The sequence below is a fragment of the Astyanax mexicanus genome, chromosome 19 (genome assembly GCF_023375975.1).
Source record: "Astyanax mexicanus isolate ESR-SI-001 chromosome 19, AstMex3_surface, whole genome shotgun sequence".
Lineage (NCBI taxonomy): Eukaryota > Metazoa > Chordata > Actinopteri > Characiformes > Acestrorhamphidae > Astyanax > Astyanax mexicanus.
The window spans coordinates 30,601,774-30,618,794 of NC_064426.1; the positions used below are offsets into that span (position 1 = coordinate 30,601,774).

The 17,021-nt window shown below is 37.1% G+C and overlaps 2 protein-coding genes across 10 annotated transcripts in view; both read left to right on the forward strand.

Annotated features, from left to right (window-relative positions):
* Window positions 1-766: 766 nt before the first annotated feature.
* chmp6a (charged multivesicular body protein 6a) lies at window positions 767-7,710 on the forward strand. The gene is made up of 8 exons (XM_022673482.2): window positions 767-1,050; window positions 2,295-2,404; window positions 2,812-2,899; window positions 3,032-3,118; window positions 3,970-4,035; window positions 4,189-4,269; window positions 5,349-5,415; window positions 5,535-7,710. Exons 1-8 carry the CDS (start codon window positions 985-987, stop codon window positions 5,582-5,584), a joined length of 615 nt encoding a protein of 204 aa, XP_022529203.1. The 5' UTR covers window positions 767-984; the 3' UTR covers window positions 5,585-7,710.
* Window positions 7,711-11,360: 3,650 nt separating this feature from the next.
* baiap2a (BAR/IMD domain containing adaptor protein 2a) overlaps window positions 11,361-17,021 on the forward strand; it is a 136,040-nt gene continuing 130,379 nt past the window's right edge. For 4 of the 9 annotated variants that reach the window (XM_022673464.2, XM_022673451.2, XM_022673480.2 and 1 more), the window contains exon 1: window positions 11,362-11,654. In XM_022673464.2, coding sequence (XP_022529185.1) covers window positions 11,583-11,654 — 72 coding nt within the window. In that variant the 5' untranslated portion in view covers window positions 11,362-11,582. Of the gene's footprint in view, window positions 11,655-17,021 lie in introns of all 9 variants that reach the window. The other 5 variants (XM_022673445.2, XM_022673470.2, XM_022673474.2 and 2 more) reach the window with 5 other exon arrangements.

A 17,021-nucleotide genomic window follows, 5' to 3' on the forward strand; every position in this document is an offset into this window, starting at 1 on the left:
TATAATAAATAAATTGCTTATGTACAAGCCTGTTTTCTAAAGCACTAAACAAATAAATAAATAGGCTTCTAAACCCACATTTGTTTTTTGTCTTTTTTTCTATTAAATATTTACACAAATTAAAAACCAAAATTAATATATTTGTTTAATTAATATATTTGTTATGTTTACTGCAGCTTTAGGTTTGTGATGAGCAGAAAGAAAAAAGATAAAAAAACAGAAAGATCAATATATAAAAAAGAAAAAAAGATAAGAAAATAGCCAGAAAAAATATAAAGGAGAAAAAGACAGAAATAAAATATAAAGAGGATTTTTTTAAAGACAGAAAGAAAATTAATTAAAAAAATAAGGAAACAATTAATAAAATATAAGGACGATTATTTTTTATAAGACAGAATATATATATATATATATATATATATATATATATATATATATATATATATATATATATATATATATATATATAAAGAAGTAACCTTAAAAGAAAAAAAAAGAAAAACACATTAAATGAAAGTCAGGAAGTCGAAGCAGAATAGTAAAAGAAAGTAAGAAAAAAATAAAGAACTGAATGAAGAACGAAAAAAGAAGCAAGAAGAAAGAAATCTTATTATACACTGTATTGGACTTTTAATATAGCTATGTTACGGACTTTTATTTTGAAAGCTCCTTCACCTGGTAACCGGGTGTGTAGCGGCTCTGATCTGGGATCAGCTTTGTACTGATTGTGGGCGGGTTCGCCGCCAGAGTGATCTGATCTTAGGTCAGTGTGTGTGTATCTATGCCCTGTGTGGTGTTGTGTGTAATGCGGTCGGGGCTGAGCGGCTAATTGACAGTAGCTTAGCAAAGCGTCAGTGTGCTAACTAACTGAGAGCGGAGGGATAAACTCGCAGTACCGGGGCTGGGATGCCTGTCAGCGGGAGGAGCTGAGCGGTGTTTATCGGGGGAAGGGCCGGAGCAGAGTGGCGGGGATGTTGCTTTGCCATGGGAAACGTTTTCGCCAGAAAGGGACGCCCGAGTCGAGTCACCGAGCAGGACAGGGCCGTTCTGGTAACTGAGAGATGTAGCAAGCTAACACAGCTAACTAGCTAACCTAATGTTTTGCAGTTATCTACATAAGGGTATATATGAAATATGGCTGTCTGGTTAAGATGATTAGCTAGTGTATTAGCAGCTAGAACTGTGCTCGGGTAAAGTAGTGCCAGAGCAGGGATCGGATTAGTCCGCTGTCCTAGTTCATATGTATGTTAGCTAAAGCTAAAAACACTCACATTCTGCTATTTTAAAACCATCTAACCACGCACAAATTTCTGACCACAGGACTTCACTTAGCTGGGAAATGTACCCCCCTAGACCTTACCCACACCGGCAGTGTTGCTGAAAAATGTTTAATAAACTTTGAAAATGTCAGCCGACCGAACCTAATGTGTCTAATAAACAAAATACAATGCCTCACATGTTACCTAACCATCTAACTAAACTAACTTTGGCCGTGATAGGCTCTCAACCTGTGGGATATTTTGTCAACATCAGTCATATAAAATTATGGAGCGCCTATGGTAGGTTAAGATATGGTCCACGCATTAGAATCTCATTCCCATGCCTTAATAAGTCCGTCCCCCCCCCCCCCCCCCCCTACTTTTTATTAGTTACACCTATTCAAGAATTGAATTTATATATTTAAAGTGTTTTTTATTTTTACTGCAGCTTTAGGTTTGTGATGAGCAGAAAGAAAACTTAAAGAAATAAAAATGAAAATCAGGTAAAAAGGTTAGTTAACATAGGTGAGATAACAAGGGTACAATAAAAACTACATTAAGAGTATAAGACCTATGTTAGATCTTCTTTCGAGTAAAAAAAAAAAAATCGTCAAATGTACTCAAATATCTAGTATATAAGGATTTAAGTGTGTAGCTGCAGCTAATCATTTTGTGCATCAGCCAATCATACAACAGATGTCAACTATCAATCATTTATTGCATTGGCCCATCAAAAGTGTGAAGTACCTGTCTATCATTTTGTGCATCAGACAATTTCTTTTAAGGAATTTGGAAAAAGGTGTCACTTATTTCTTATGTACACAGAAGTGCCTTAAATTATAATTGACAGACCCAGGTCCAGAGTCCCCGCCCATTTAGCTCTCCTTCTCAACAATTTGGCCACTATTTCAAACCAAAACTTGCTTCATAATTAAGCAACCATAACCGAGAAAAGTTTGAGTCCGAGGCCAGCGAAACTGGTTGCTAATTGTCTCAGTTTTAATTTTCCTGCTTTTCTCTGTTTACAATGAGCAGCAACTGAAACAGCAGCGAGATAAGCTGAAGCAGTACCAGAAGAAACTCACGCTGCAGCTTGAGAAAGAGAGGCTTCTAGCCAAACAGCTCCTGAAGGATGGAAAGAAGGAGTAAGGGTGTAATTTGTTTATTTTATTAAATGTGATGATATTTTCCATATCTAAACACCATGACAACATGTTCAATGATAGGACACTAGTTGGGCAGTACTGTGTGTATAACTGATTCAATGAGACATAAAATAGAAAGAAGTGAAAATACACTTTATAATATTACTGATATTAGTACTTTGATCTTGGCTTTTCTGAGAAGGAAATATGACCAGAAATTGTCTTCTTGAAACCAGGAAAATCTGATATTTTAGTTCAAATTTCACCTGTAATCATGTCTCATTTAATATAGCACCCCCCAGCTATGTTTCAGCAGTTGGGTTTTTAAAATAATCTTTGAGAGCCATGCTTTTTGAAAGCTGTTGAGATTAAAGTATAACCATCAGATTCCTCTACTTAAATTGCAGGAGAGCTATTCTATTGCTCAAGAAGAAGCGCTATCAGGACCAGCTTTTGGACAAGACTGAGACCCAGATAAGCAACATAGAGCGTATGGTAAGAGTCCTCTGCCACTCACTCTATGAGACTTTACTCCAATAGATTTGTCTTCCATACTTTGTTAGGCTGTAATGTTGCAAAATGCAGGATTTCAGTCAGTGTGTAATATTTAAATGTGTATTTTTGCAGGTTCAAGACCTTGAATTCGCTCAGATTGAAGTCACGGTCCTAGAAGGGCTGAAAGTTGGCAATGAATGCCTGAAGAAAATGCATGAGGTAAGCACATAGTTTTAGGTGTTCAAGTACTGAAGATTTAAACACATAATTTTCACAGTTTTGCAGTCTAATGCATACAGTATGCATAAAGGCATACTATGCTTTAAATTTAACATACCCTGGGGCCCCTGGTGGTCCAGTGGACTACTAAATCCTGGGTCATGCTGCTTGCCATCAGCAGCTGGAGCCTGAGAGACAAATGGTCTTGATCTCTCTGGGTAGGTGGAGTAGAAGATATGTGCATATGTTACACTGTTATTGCTGGATGGCTAAATTGAATATAAAATTTAAATATATCTTCTCATTTATAAGTTTGTTTACTTACTTTAAAGCGGGCATATTATGCAAAAAATACTTTTGTATTTCCACTTGGGTCTCAAATGCCGTCCATTCGTTTTCTGTGAGTCAGTTGAAAGAGTTTGGCTTCAGGAATCACATGCTTCTCTACACCGTTTGGATGTCTCCTTAATTGTGACATCACAATAAGAAAACTTCCCACCCATCAACCCCCACCAGAGCCTTATCTACTAGATTGTAGTTGAAGAAATGCCATTTCGGTCATTTTTGTTAAGAATCTTAGACAGAGCAGGATTAGCCAGCAGACTTTGTTTGAGGAAGGGATCTGTACCTGTTGTCTGTGGCAAGTCAGCAGACGAGAGAGATGTAAACACTTTCAAAAATAACAAGAATACAGCTGGTGAGATCTCTTTTGTGATTTTTGCAAAGAACTTTGAACTATGAGCATGTTTTGTATAGCCCATGCTTGTGTAAAAAAAAAGTCCCCTTTAATTTAGTAGCTCAAAAAACTTTTTACAACAAAATGTCCTGCTTATTGTTCCTTCTTACTGTAGGTCCTGTCCATTGAAGAGGTGGAGAGGATAATGGAGGAGACACAGGAGGCCATACAATATCAGAAGGTTAGTTTGTTTGTTTTTGCTTTCTTTCATTTCAAATGCAGTTCACATTCTCCTGCAGATACAAATGCCTCTCTCAATCACCATTTCCCTGCAATCTGCCCGTTCTGAGCGGCCCAGCTGAGCCAGTGACCTTTGTTAATTGTACTCTTGCAGCAAGTTGACGAGATCCTTGCTGGCTCCCTGAATCAGGAGGACGAGGAGGCTGTGCTCGCAGAGCTGGAGGCCATCACTCAGGTGGGTTCTCAGCTCAGTCCTACATTGAGATTTTATGGTTAAAATCTTAATGCAACATAAATGCTACAACAACAATTTCATAACTTGTCATTTTAATTTTAACAGTTTGTTCTAGCAATCGTAACAGAACTAGTTATGTGGAATGGAAAACATGTAATTAAAGCGTTTGAATTGGTAAATTCACCTTTTTTAAACCTTTTTTGGGTTAAAAGTGCTGACCACTTTGGGTGGTTATGCCCTCTATGGTGTATTCCTGGTACACACGTGACACTGGATTGAGCTTCCCTCCATGAAATAGCAGTCAAAAGTTTGTACACACCTTACATTCAGTGGGTTTTTTTATTCAATTTTATTTTTTAAATGTTCTGCATTGTAGATTAATACTAAAGTCATCTAAACTATGAAAAAAACATATTGAATTATTTAGTGAACAAAAAAGAACCAGAATATGTTTTATATTTTAGATTCTTAAAAGTAGCACATGTTGTTTAGATGACAGTTTTGTACATCTTGGCTGGATTTTTCTAGTCAGCTTTATGAGGTAGAGTCACCTGGAATGGTGTTCAGTCAAGTTAATTACTTGAATTTTTCTGATCTTAATGTGTTTGAGAGCATCAGTTGTAAAGTTGTAAAGAGGTAGAGTTGGTACACAGTGAATAGCTCTATTAAATAATGTTCTAATCCATATTATGAGAAGCAAGAACTACTCAACTAAGTAAAGAAAAAATTACTTTGAGAAATGAAGGTCGGTCAATCTAAAAGATTTCAAGAACTTTGAAAGTATTCTCAAGTGCAGTTATCACAAAGACCATCAAATCGGTTATGGTAGAACTGACTCTCATCAGGAATACTCCAGGAAAGAAAGAGCAAGAGTTACCTCGACGAATGTAACAGAAACCAACTTTTACAAGTGCAATTTGTATTCGAAAACTTAAAGCTTAGTATCAGCTAATTGGTGTCTGACTGTGGCGAGTGCAAAGAGTTGTGACACTGGTATCATGACAATCTTTTATCTAAAGTACATGGTGCTACCTTCTTTCTATAGGAGTCATGGACTCTTATCTGTTTCACTATTTCAGGATGAGGATGTTTCACTTCCCGAGGTGCCTGCTGAGCCCCTGCCCACACTGCCTAAAGAGGAGAAGGGTACTACTGACTCCATTGTGGTGAAATGCAGCACTTTAGCTGCTATTATCTGCCATAATATCATTAGAGGGTGATTCCTACTACCACTTTCTTATGTTTCTGTCGTTTTTATTTTTCAGAGAAAAAAGCAGCGGGAGTCAAGCAGGATGGAGAGATGCTGGCAGCGTAGTGACGCCCCACTGTCTCGAAGAACGGTTTGATCACACATAATCAGCCTCACATGTCACTTCTTCTTCTCTTTGATCTGAGCATTAGTGGAGCACAAGTACACTTTTTTCCCTTCTTTATTTATTTTTTTGTCCATTGTTTATGAAGCTTCATTTGTCTTGAAGGTACATCAGCACCAATTTTAACTATTTTAATTTGATGATAAGAGAAATGTTGGATTTATGTTGAATGAAGGATGGATTCGAAGAATGTTTTTTTTGTTTGTACCCAAATGATAAGGTTGAAATGTCAGATTTGGTTCAGTTTTATGTTGACTTATATTTGACAGCAACATCTGTTGCTTTTAGTTGCAAAGAATTTGAAATATATTTATACATCTCTGGAAAAAAATAAGAGAGCACCTCAGTTTCTGAATCAGTTTCTCTGATTTTGCTATTTATAGTTTCAGAAATGGCTGAAATAACAAAAAATGCAAAGCTTTCAGACCTTAAATAATGCTAAGAAAACAAGTTCATATTCATGAAGTTTTACGAGTTCAGAAATCAATATTTAGTGGAATAACCCTGGTTTTAATCACAGTTTTCATGCATATTGGAATGTTCTCCTCCACCAGTCTTACACACTGCTTTTGAATAACTTTGTCACTCCTGGTGCAGAATATATTCCAGAGGTTTTCAATTTGGTAAAATCAAGGAAAAACATCATCATTAAGTGGTCTCTTATTTGTTTCCAGAGCTGTATATGTTTTTAGGCAGCTTTGACCCTGTTTACACCTGGTTACTATGTGAGCAGTATATCTGGATTGTATTCTGATAAGATTTTAACTGCTAGCATTTGCACTTCACCCACTCCACTGTCAGCAAATCTTTATCTTTTATTCAAAAAAAGAATGTGTGTTAAGTTTCTGTTTTTACTGTAATTCCCTTTTTTGAAATAACCATATATCGACCATTATTCTTTTTTATTGCACTTATTTTTTTACATGAAAACAAAATCTAAACATGGTAAAGAAAATTAATTTTTTTTTGTAATAGCATTTTCTTTGAATAGCGAAATGCTTTCACACCTGCCTTGTTTGGTCTAGACCTTCAGATTTTAAGTTTTGGTCTTAACCAAAGTAGCAGGTGTTAAAGGGGCCGTGAACCATGGTCCGGGATAAAAGATCAGAGTTTGGTCCGACCAAAAGAGGTGTTCTCCATCTGGTTTGCCTGCTTTGTGAAACATTTTTCTAGACGGTACAGACTTTTAGACGAATCACAGGAAGTTGATTCAATCTTTAAACAAACCAGAAGAAAACATAATTTTTGTTTCAGTGCATTTTTATTTAAATATGTAGTAATAATATGTAGTTTGGCAAGATAAAGATAATCCTAATCCAGATCTTCGAAATACATGAAGTGATCAGGGTCGTTGACAGTATTGGACCCCTGGAAATGTATTTTTATTGTTGTAGACTGCAAGTATTTGCACAATATGATTTCTGCTGATGTAAAAGATTATTTATTACGTTTCTTAGCATAATATATTTTAAAGATAATGTCAGATGAAAAAAAGAAACATCTGACCTTTTCTTTTCTGCTTTGTACATCCATATCAGTGTTGATGAGGAAAGGATTTGCTCTTCAGTATTGTGCTGTAATAGCATGACCACCAGGGGGATCTTTATCAGCTTTAGAGCCCCTAGTGGATACCTGCACTGGTCCCTGGGTATGACTGACAGTTCTGATGAAATATCTGGAAATGAAGTGGATATACATGGAAATATAGTGTGGAAATATTGTAATCCACATGAGAATGTTTTTTTTTTTTTTTTTTTTTTCTTTTTTTCATTTTAAAGTAAATGTGTGCAGATCAGTTTTACAGCATTGCTCAGTATGTACTGTATAAATGACCAAGTTTTATTTATGAATGGGGAGCAGAAGGTGGGGAGGGGAGGGGGTGGCGTTATAAAACTTCAAGCATCTTACACCATACTCAATTTGTACTGTAATTCTGAAATAATTTATTTATAAATGACTCAGTTCTCTCTTGTAACAGGTAACAAGTACCTGACTTTGCTGTGCTGTATAGACACTTTTGGTATGTTGTGTAATTCTCTGCTCTCGTTAATAAAGCGTGCAGTTTTGATATTGTGTGTGTCTGTTTGTTTATTTCCACACAGCAGGTAATCCAGTCCCTTTTGTAATGAGTGTTAAAATTAGATTTTAATCTTATTAAAAGAGCTTGAATGAAGTAGAGAGGAATGTTGAGGATTTTTGTTTGTTTGTTTTAGGTAAGAGGTGCATTCTTGAGGACTAATAACTAATTTAAAAAAATATAATTGCTCAGAAATTACAGAATCTGGGTGCAGCATCAAATGACAATTTTTGTGCACTTTAAGGCGCAGTTAAAATCCTTTTTTTTCCTCATAAATTGTCAGTGCGCCTTATACAGAGTTCGTACGGTCATGAAAAACCTGGAAAAGTTCTTTGAATTTGAAAATAGCAATTTCTAGGCCTGGATAAGTTTTAGAAAAATAAAAATACCCAGAAACCTTTGGGAAAGTCATGGAAATTTTGGTCAACAAATCTTTGTGTTTACGTTTCTCGATATAGAAAATCTTTTTTAAGCTAGCAAATACATCAGCTCAGAGTTTATTCAGTAATACGCAATAGAGCTCTCAGAATCTGACACATTTTATTATTAAAAATTGTGTGTCAACATTTTATCAGATTTATTTTAGTCCTACTATAATCAATTATAATTGTAATTTTAGTTGATTTTTGGTTTTATTGTCCATGTCTGCACTGTTGTTTTAAAAAATCGTATGGTCTTGAAAATTTGCCATGAAGGCATGGAAAAGTCATGAAAAAAAAACATGAACATGTATTGATTAAAGTGTGTATGAACCCTGCTTATAACCAAGGCCAGTGCTGCTTGAGCAGCATTAGCATTAGCCACTAACCAGGCTAAGCGCTAGCTTTTTTCCGTTCAGAGGTGAGTGTTATCGGCCTGTAGCCTGCTGCTAACCCCGGCTAGCACTGCTGGAGTAGTATTAGCATTACCCATTAACCGTGCTAAGCACTAGCTCTTTGGCCATTCAGAGGCAAGTATATCTGACTGTAGCCTGAACAGCTAGCTAATACTCAGGGTTCCTCAGTGTAGGGCTGTCAGGCAGCATAGTGCTAGCAGTTAGCTGATAATGTGGCAGCTTTTGTGGAAATTTAGAAATCTAAGCTTACTGTAAATAAACAGAAGTGCTTCACTCACCCAAATGAACAGTTTTCAGGAGAGACGTCTGATTAGATTAACATCCAGCACTCATTTTTTTTCTTAAGAATTACAGTTTTGTTTACTTAGCTTAGCTTTACTTAACTTAGTTAACCTACAACCCCACCATGCTAAATAGACAGTGTGAACAGTTTAAAAAATCTTTAATTTGGGCAGCTTTTACCTGCTGTGTGTATGTAGACGTCAATAGTCGGATTAATCAGATAATCAGAAGACCTCAGTATCAGTATCCATCCATGGCTGCAGTTAGTAAGCTGTATTAACTTCTCTGAACAACAGATTTCTTGAGACTCACACTTAGTTGTGGGCATCTTACATTGTTCTTCCACCCACAAGTGTTCCAGTGTCCCAGTCTTTGCCAGGAGAACACTAATTACTACTCTTCATTCGGAACACTAGTAATGTCGACTGTGTTTCTTGTTGGGGGAAAAAATAGATAAAAATTTTGAGCAACTTGAAGGGAGCTTCCTGGGGTAAAATTAAAATTCTGTTTTTTACTGTAATTCCATTTTTTGAGTCTTTCCCAGAAATAACCATATATTGACCATTCAGATATTTATTTTTGTAATTGCACTCATTTTTACATTAACAACATCTAAATTATGTTTCATTTTGATGTCTATTTCTTCATTGATACTTGAACAATAAAATAACAAACAATAGTAAAGATGGAAAACAATGGAAACATGGTCAATAAATGTTTTTTTGTTTTTTTTATTAAGGCTAGTTATAAAGAGGTTAAGTATATTTACCATGTTATATTATAGATGCCTTTCAAATTTTAGTCCTAAATAAGCTTCTAAAAATTTCGTCCTTGACATTAGAGTTCAGTCATTAGTTTGGAGCTGGGATGGTTTGGTTAAATGTGTGAAGCTGAGTCACATTTCACAGCAGCCTCTGGATTTTGCCTCCAAAATAATTTGATTATGGAAATATTCTCCACCCCACCCCTCTGTGACTGGTTTTAGACGATCAATGCAAAACATTTTTTTTATTCTGAAGTGCCTTCCAACCTACACAATGTGTAATGAGGCACAACACCACAAAGCAGGGCATTTAACGAAATGAACCTTTTCAATGGCAATGGTTTAAAAATCAGCTCAGTTCAATTGTGGTAAAAGAAATGATATTTATAATGATGTGGAATGCGTGGATGTTTTCAAAAATGCAATTTTATTGCAAAAATGAAAAAAAAAAAGTATTATTCAAACATTATTTGAATTTAAATGTTCATATAGTTTTTGCAAGTGTCATTATCACTGATTACAGTCACTGGTGTCACAGGATGTCACTGGTGTTACATGAATAAGACATAACACCAGTGACATCAACTTTCTAGTAAAAATGAACACAAAAGTGTGTTGTCTATCTGTCTGTCTGTCTGTTGGTCAGTCTGTTGGTGTTTGGTCACACATCTATTTATGTTTGAATCTATCTATGAATCTGTCAGTCTGTCTATCTGTCTATAAATCTATCTAGCTATCTGTCAGCCAGTCTGTCTGTCAGTCAGTCTGTTGGTCAATCTGTCTCTCTGTGTGTTGGTCAGTCTGTTGGTGTTTGGTCAAATATCTATGTTTAAATCTATCTATCTGTTTGTCTGTCTGTTAAATGAATCTATGAATCTGTCCGTCCAGTCTGTCCATCTGTCTGTCTATAAATCTATTAATGAATCTATCTATCTGTCAGCCAGTCTGTCGGTCAGTCTGTCTGCTTCTCTCTCTTTCTGTTGGCCAGTCTGTTTTCTCTGTCCATTTATGAATCTATCTATGAATCTTTCAGTCTGTCTGTTTATGAATCTATCTATGAATCTATCTATCTGTCGCCAAGTCTATCTGTTAGTCTGTCTGTCTGTCTCTCTGTCTGTTGGCCCATCTATGAACCTATCTATGAATCTGTCGGTCTGTCTATACATCTATCAGTGTATCTATTGACAGACAGACAGATAATTAAATGCATGTTTGACCAAACACCTATAGACTGACCAATACACAGAGAGACAGAATAAGCGACAGACTGACTGACAGACAGACTGACTGGCAGACAGACCAGCTGACAGATAGATTTATATACAGACAGACAGACTGACAGATTCATAGATAGATTCTAACATGAATAGATGTTCGACCAAACAGCAACAGACTGACCAACAGACAGTCTGTCCATATATGAATCGTTCTATGAATCTGTCAGTCTGTCAGTCTATAAATCTATTTATTAATATGTCCATGAATCTATCTATGAAAATGTTTATAATTATATCTATAAATCTCTATATGAATCTATCTATGTTTGAAATGATAAGACCTTTACAATTATGGTTAATATATTAGCTTTATGCTTTTAGTTTGTTATTTATTTATTTATTTTTCCACTTGAATCTGTTCACACTGTTGCTCTCACGTCCCATAGTTGCTATGCAACACGGAGGGCGGAGAAAACGCGGACAGGTAGGCGAGGCCCCGCCCCGCGGGAGGAGTTAAGGAGAGGGGGCGGGACTCGGGCAAATTGAGAGAGCTGTCTGCTTCAATTACTGCCGCGCGGTGGGCGCCCGTTCACTTCAGCTGTGAGAGAGCAGCTCCGAGCGGGGAGAGCGCAGCCGAGCAGCCGGGGAACAGCCTCCGCACACAGGCACCACGGTCCGCAGGCCAGCCCACCCGACTCTCCCAGCTCCGTGTGGGCAGCGAGGAAGCGCTCGTTACGGATAACCCGTCCTCTCTTCAGGCTTGTTTATGGTTTGGACTGAAGAACTCGCCATGTCTCGAACCGACGAGGTTAACCGCGTTACGGAGAATATCTACAAGGTAAAGTGGAGGCGGTTAGCCGGCTAGTTGGATGCCAACTTCTTGGAGGCGGTGAAACGGCGTTCTGGGGGGTGTTGGGGGGGGTTTGAGGGTCTGTTGGGGATTTTGGGGGCTGAGAAATGTAAAGAATATGAATAATAACGTTGTTTTTACGCGTTTTTAGGCGCCGAGTGGGTGTTATAAGAGCTAGCAGTTAGCTAACTATGTAATTAGTTTTTCCCCTTTAAAGGCTAGTTGGTTAGTTAACGCTAGCTAACCTAGTTAGCCAGATCGTTTTCCTGTAAAAGCTGCAGTGTTTTGTATTTATCATTTCTTGAAGTTGATAATATGGGCTTATCTCGTTTTTTTGGAGCTGTTTGGTTTGTTAAACAGTTTGGACATGGATTAAAGAGCACCACAGGTAGCTTATTTCCCTGTTTTTCCTCTGTTTTTTCCTCTTCCTCTCGCTTTCCCCTTTTTAATTCATATGTAATTACTTTAAAACCTGGCAAAATCTGTTTTATTAGGGAAAAGGACTCTAAAAGTGTAATTTTATTTATTACCATTTATTATTTGCTTTAAAACACGACCCTCTCTTAGAATTACCTTTTTTTTTATAATGCTTGAAGAACTATCTAATATATCTGTGGTTGGTGTGGCACAGTGGATAACAACACCACCTGCATTTGAGCTACCACATTATGTGGGAGACTGGGGTTCAGTTCCCAGTCTGGGTGACTGTGCTACACCAGTAAGAGTCCTTGGGCAAGCTTTTTTTATTTATGAAAGAGCTTATTGTTCATTTATTTAGTTCTAACTTGTGCTGTTTACACATTTATTATTCTTATTTTATTTCCAAACATTCCCTGGTGTGCAATACTACCAATACTACAATTTGGTATCAATCCAATGTCACTGCTATTCACTTTATTAATACTATTTAGGCTACTTTTTTTCTAGGCAACTAAAAATTCAGCTTCTCCAATTTCATATTAGGTAGAGTAAGCTTGTCAAGATAATTACATTATCGACTTATCGTACACTAAATGGACACTACCTCAACAATGTTTAATAACCGTATGTATTGTTTGTAGTGTTTATTTGTATGGTTGTTCAGATATAGGTTATAGCAGTAAACAGTATTTTAGGCAGACTAATGCTTCAAGAACTGCGACTCCATACGCACAGTGTGGACTGCAGTAGGTCAAGCAAGAAAAGTAGGTTAGATAATTCTCAAACTATGATTAATTCATATTTTGTTATCTTTAAAGGTGTATAATTGCTTTGTTATGCTGTTCAGTTTTCATTATGTAAATGCTAGAATCAATTCGATACCAGTATCAATGTTTGTATTGGTAATATCTGTTGCTGTGTTGTGAGTCTGCGAAGGATACATCAGTTGCGTCTTTCAATTCGGGACGAATGCTAGCAGCATTTCTCGGCCTAGTGCGAGTGGTATACAAGTGCAGCCAAACCAAATGCCAGAAAAAAAAACATATAATGGTTCTAAGGTAATTTAGATTTTAATTTATCATGTTTCACATCAATATTAAGATATTTGATATTTTTTATTATTTTGTCTATATCGTGTACTGCTAGGGGAGAAAAAAAAATGGAACTGTTCCTTAATTCAAATAATCTGATGATGCCAATGTCAAAATTGGGCAAAACTGAACGTCGGAGAACGTTAACTAAAGTATCGATACAAAACCAATTTCAGCGCTAGTAGTGTTAAACATGCTGAATGTAGAGGAAACTGAATCTAAGGCAACAATCTAAAACCAATTCTGTTGCTAGTATGGGGCAATGTATTGAATGTAGAACCTACTGATCCAATTCCAACACAAATGCATGTGTTATGGAGCAATGTACTGAATGTAAAAGGACTGAAATTAAATTAGTAGTTCAGTTCCACTACCAATGTTAGTTTGGGGTGACAGAATCTACTGAATGTAGAGGAACTGAAATAAAAGTATCACCTTTCAAACGCTAGTATCAAGCCAGTGGCAATGTTTTAATCGATTGATATCTATAGCTGAGTTGGGTCTGCGAAGGATACACAAGTTACGTCCTTCAAATTAGAACAAATGCTGCATTTCTTGGCCGAGTGTGAGCAGTTTTTAAATATCCTTAATTGTGAAAAGATGTATGGTCAGAGAAATTGAGCCTAGGCATTGGAACGTAGAATATATTTGAAAAAATCAGCCCACCCAATATCTTTTCATCTTGACTTTCTGCCCATTACAGGCTTTAGGCTCTCGTTTTTGCTCAAACTCCAGAGGCAGGCAGATCATTCATTCCACCGTTAGACCTGGCTGGGTTGCAACAGGTTCAGTCAACTCTGCCCTCAGGCACTTACTTCTCTAACTCCATAAAGTCCACCCACCCATCCACTCTGTATGTACCCTCTGTACATTCCCTGCTGCTGCTGCTTCCTTCCTTTCTTCCACGTAACCAACACACAACCTATCTGAAGGAAAAGAAGCCCAAACCTTCCTCCCCCGCTGGATTAATGTCCTCTCCTGTGATCCATAAGCCTGTTAAATAGGCCACCTGAAGTCCAACACCTAAAACGAGGACAAAGAAACTATTCTGAGGGATCAAGGCCAGGCGGATGTGTCCCTGGATCAGGGTGTTGCCTTCTGCATTTAGCTAGAGAGCTTGTGAAAGTCTGCAGAGCTACTGACTGCTCGCTTCTTCACCGTGATCACAGCTCACCTGGCCTCTTCAGCTTCTCACACTGCACTGTGCACTGGATATTTTATTACTGACACAGGTGGAACAGTACTGGGATCAGTTAAGCTGTGGCATGATATGGTGCAGCTTGCGCAGTAGCTTTTTGGGAAGTCTTAGGGCTTTGGTTGGTGCCAGTCTAGCTCAGCAGTGTGGGTACTGAGGGGGAGGGTGGAGTGAGATGGACGTAAACCTCCAGTAACCGCTTATTTCAGGTACATTCCGCTGCTGTAGGTAGTGGTGACCTCTCTATGAGACTCATCTCGAGTTTGTTTCCGTTTTTTTTAGAGAAATTTTTAATGTGAGTAAATCAGTAGGGTGTCATTATACCTGTCACAATAAGGCTACGTTCACATTACAAGCCACATTGCTGAAATCTGAATCTTGAGGGATTACATTCACAAATATAAGTGACCTGCATCTGCGTATAATGTGAACGATATCTGATTTGAAAAAATCTGATTTTGCACATTTACACAGCCATGAAAAAATCTGATCTAAGGCCACATTGAGCAAAAAATCAGATTTGAGTCACTTTAGTCTGTTATGTCATCAACTCAATGTACAAAATATGGACATGGCTCTTACCCAAGTGTTAATTGTCAAAGAGGTGGTATGTTGTCTTATGTTTAAAACATTTTTAATATATTAATTTTATTTTGGTAATGATGCATCGAAATATTTTTTGACACCACAAAACCTGAGCAAAATTTTAATTGCTGTATAAAGTAAATATCCTACAGGTATTTTTGTATTTGGTCAGGATGCTTAGAACAGGCATTGGAAGGCTTGGAGTGATTTAGCTGCAATGCTAACTGCAGGTTTAAGCAGTTTAGGAAAAATAATAATGGCCAGGCATTGACAGGCTTGGAGCATGTTAGCTGCAATGCTAATGGCAGGTCTAAGCAGGTTTGGAGCAGCAGTTTAGGCACAATGGTAATGGCCAGGCTTTGGCAGACTTTAAGCGATTTAGCTGTGATGCTAAAGTGGGATCTCAGCAGGCTTGGAATGATGTAGCCATTATTCTAACAGCAGGCCTTGGTGGGCTTGAAACGGTAGCCTCGATGCTTTTTAGTTTGTTTGTTTGTGTTCTCCTTGATCTTTATTACTCACTGATAGTTGAGTGTTTACAAGAATTACAAAAGTATAATTAAAAAATATATTTATTAAACAATGAAAACAATTTTTATCATCCCAACAGGCAAGCCAACAAAGCACAATATGATATTAAGACAGTCACAGCTTTATATCTGCTCATAGTCTTGAAATAACAAAAAAGATGCAGAGCTCAAATAATACAAAGAAAACAAGTTCATATTCATAAAGTTTTAAGAGTTTAGAAATCAGTATTTGGTGGAATAACCCTGGTTTATAATCACAGGTTTCTTATTTTACTTTCAGAGCAGTATATCTTAAATATTCCAATTGTAATTCTTAAGTATTAGTAATAAAAGATTCACAGTTTTTCTTTAATAGATTGCAAGTGGGTTATGTTGATATTACTGTTTTAGTAGAATAAAATGATCATATTGACAGAGTCCTGTACTGCAATTATTTCTGGGACAATACATCATCCAAAAAATATAGTTATCAGGCACACACGTCAGGTAGTGGATCAGGTTTGTGGTCTGTCTGTGTGTGTTTGTGTGATTCACACTGTGCTGCATAGGCGTCAGTGGTGATGGATTTTGAGATGGTCAGAGTGAGCTGTTCAAATGATTTGGTCAAATAATCATAGCACAGGGGAGAGAAACGCCAACTGCAGTGCTGTGACTCACACCTGACTGCAGGGGTGTGTGTATGTGTGTTTAAACACAGTCTGTGTGTGTGTGTGTGTGTGTGTGTGTGTGTGTGTGTGTGTGTGTGTGTGTGTGCGCGTGTGTGTATGAATTCCTCTTAAGGCCCGTTGTGCTTGAACACGCTTGCGATCACTCATACACACACTTAAACAACATATAAACACACACACACATACACACACAGGGCACTCCCTGCCTGGAGGTAAACCTGCAGAGTGGTGGGGTGTGTGATAAGAGGCCCTCAGTGTGAGTCAGCCTCTCTGTTTCCTGACTCTGCACAGCAGTGTGTTGGGTGGTGCACCATGGGGTCAGCATGGTTGGGTGTCTTTGTGGATAACCTCACCACTTTTTAAATAGATAGAAAGTAGAGGTGGGTGATATGATATAACAATATCAGGATATTTCAGTGTATTTTTGCGATAACTTGGTTTAATTACGATAATTTCTTGGTGATATGTCAAAACATATACTAATAAACTAATAATTATTAATTAGTATAAAAGTAATTTAGGCTAAACTGCATATTACACATTTTTTAACAAATGTCTTATTAATCTTACTGAGAGAGTATGTAGACTTATGTTCTATATATTGCAGATATTTAAACTTTTCATATTCGTAAGTTAATGTCTGAACGCTCTTAATGATTACAAATCATTACTCTTCTCTAAAAAGGGTTTAGCAACATTATTATGCTATAATTTTAGCTTTATTTCATTGGCCCATAATGATCATAAAATTAATAATACAATAATATTGTTTATCTCTATTGTGACAGGCCTATACTGCATCAAAGTACATGTTGAAGTTTTATTTCATTTTTAGAACAGTTTCAGACATTAACAACATGCCAAAA

Bases quoted from the DNA above. Each gene is read 5' to 3' on its own strand.
- chmp6a (XM_022673482.2), top strand. From the start codon at position 985: ATGGGAAACGTTTTCGCCAGAAAGGGACGCCCGAGTCGAGTCACCGAG. The intron at 4,036-4,188 runs GTTAGTTTGTTT...GTACTCTTGCAG, and splicing joins AGGCCATACAATATCAGAAG to CAAGTTGACGAGATCCTTGC. The intron at 5,416-5,534 runs GTACTACTGACT...TTTATTTTTCAG, and splicing joins ACTGCCTAAAGAGGAGAAGG to AGAAAAAAGCAGCGGGAGTC.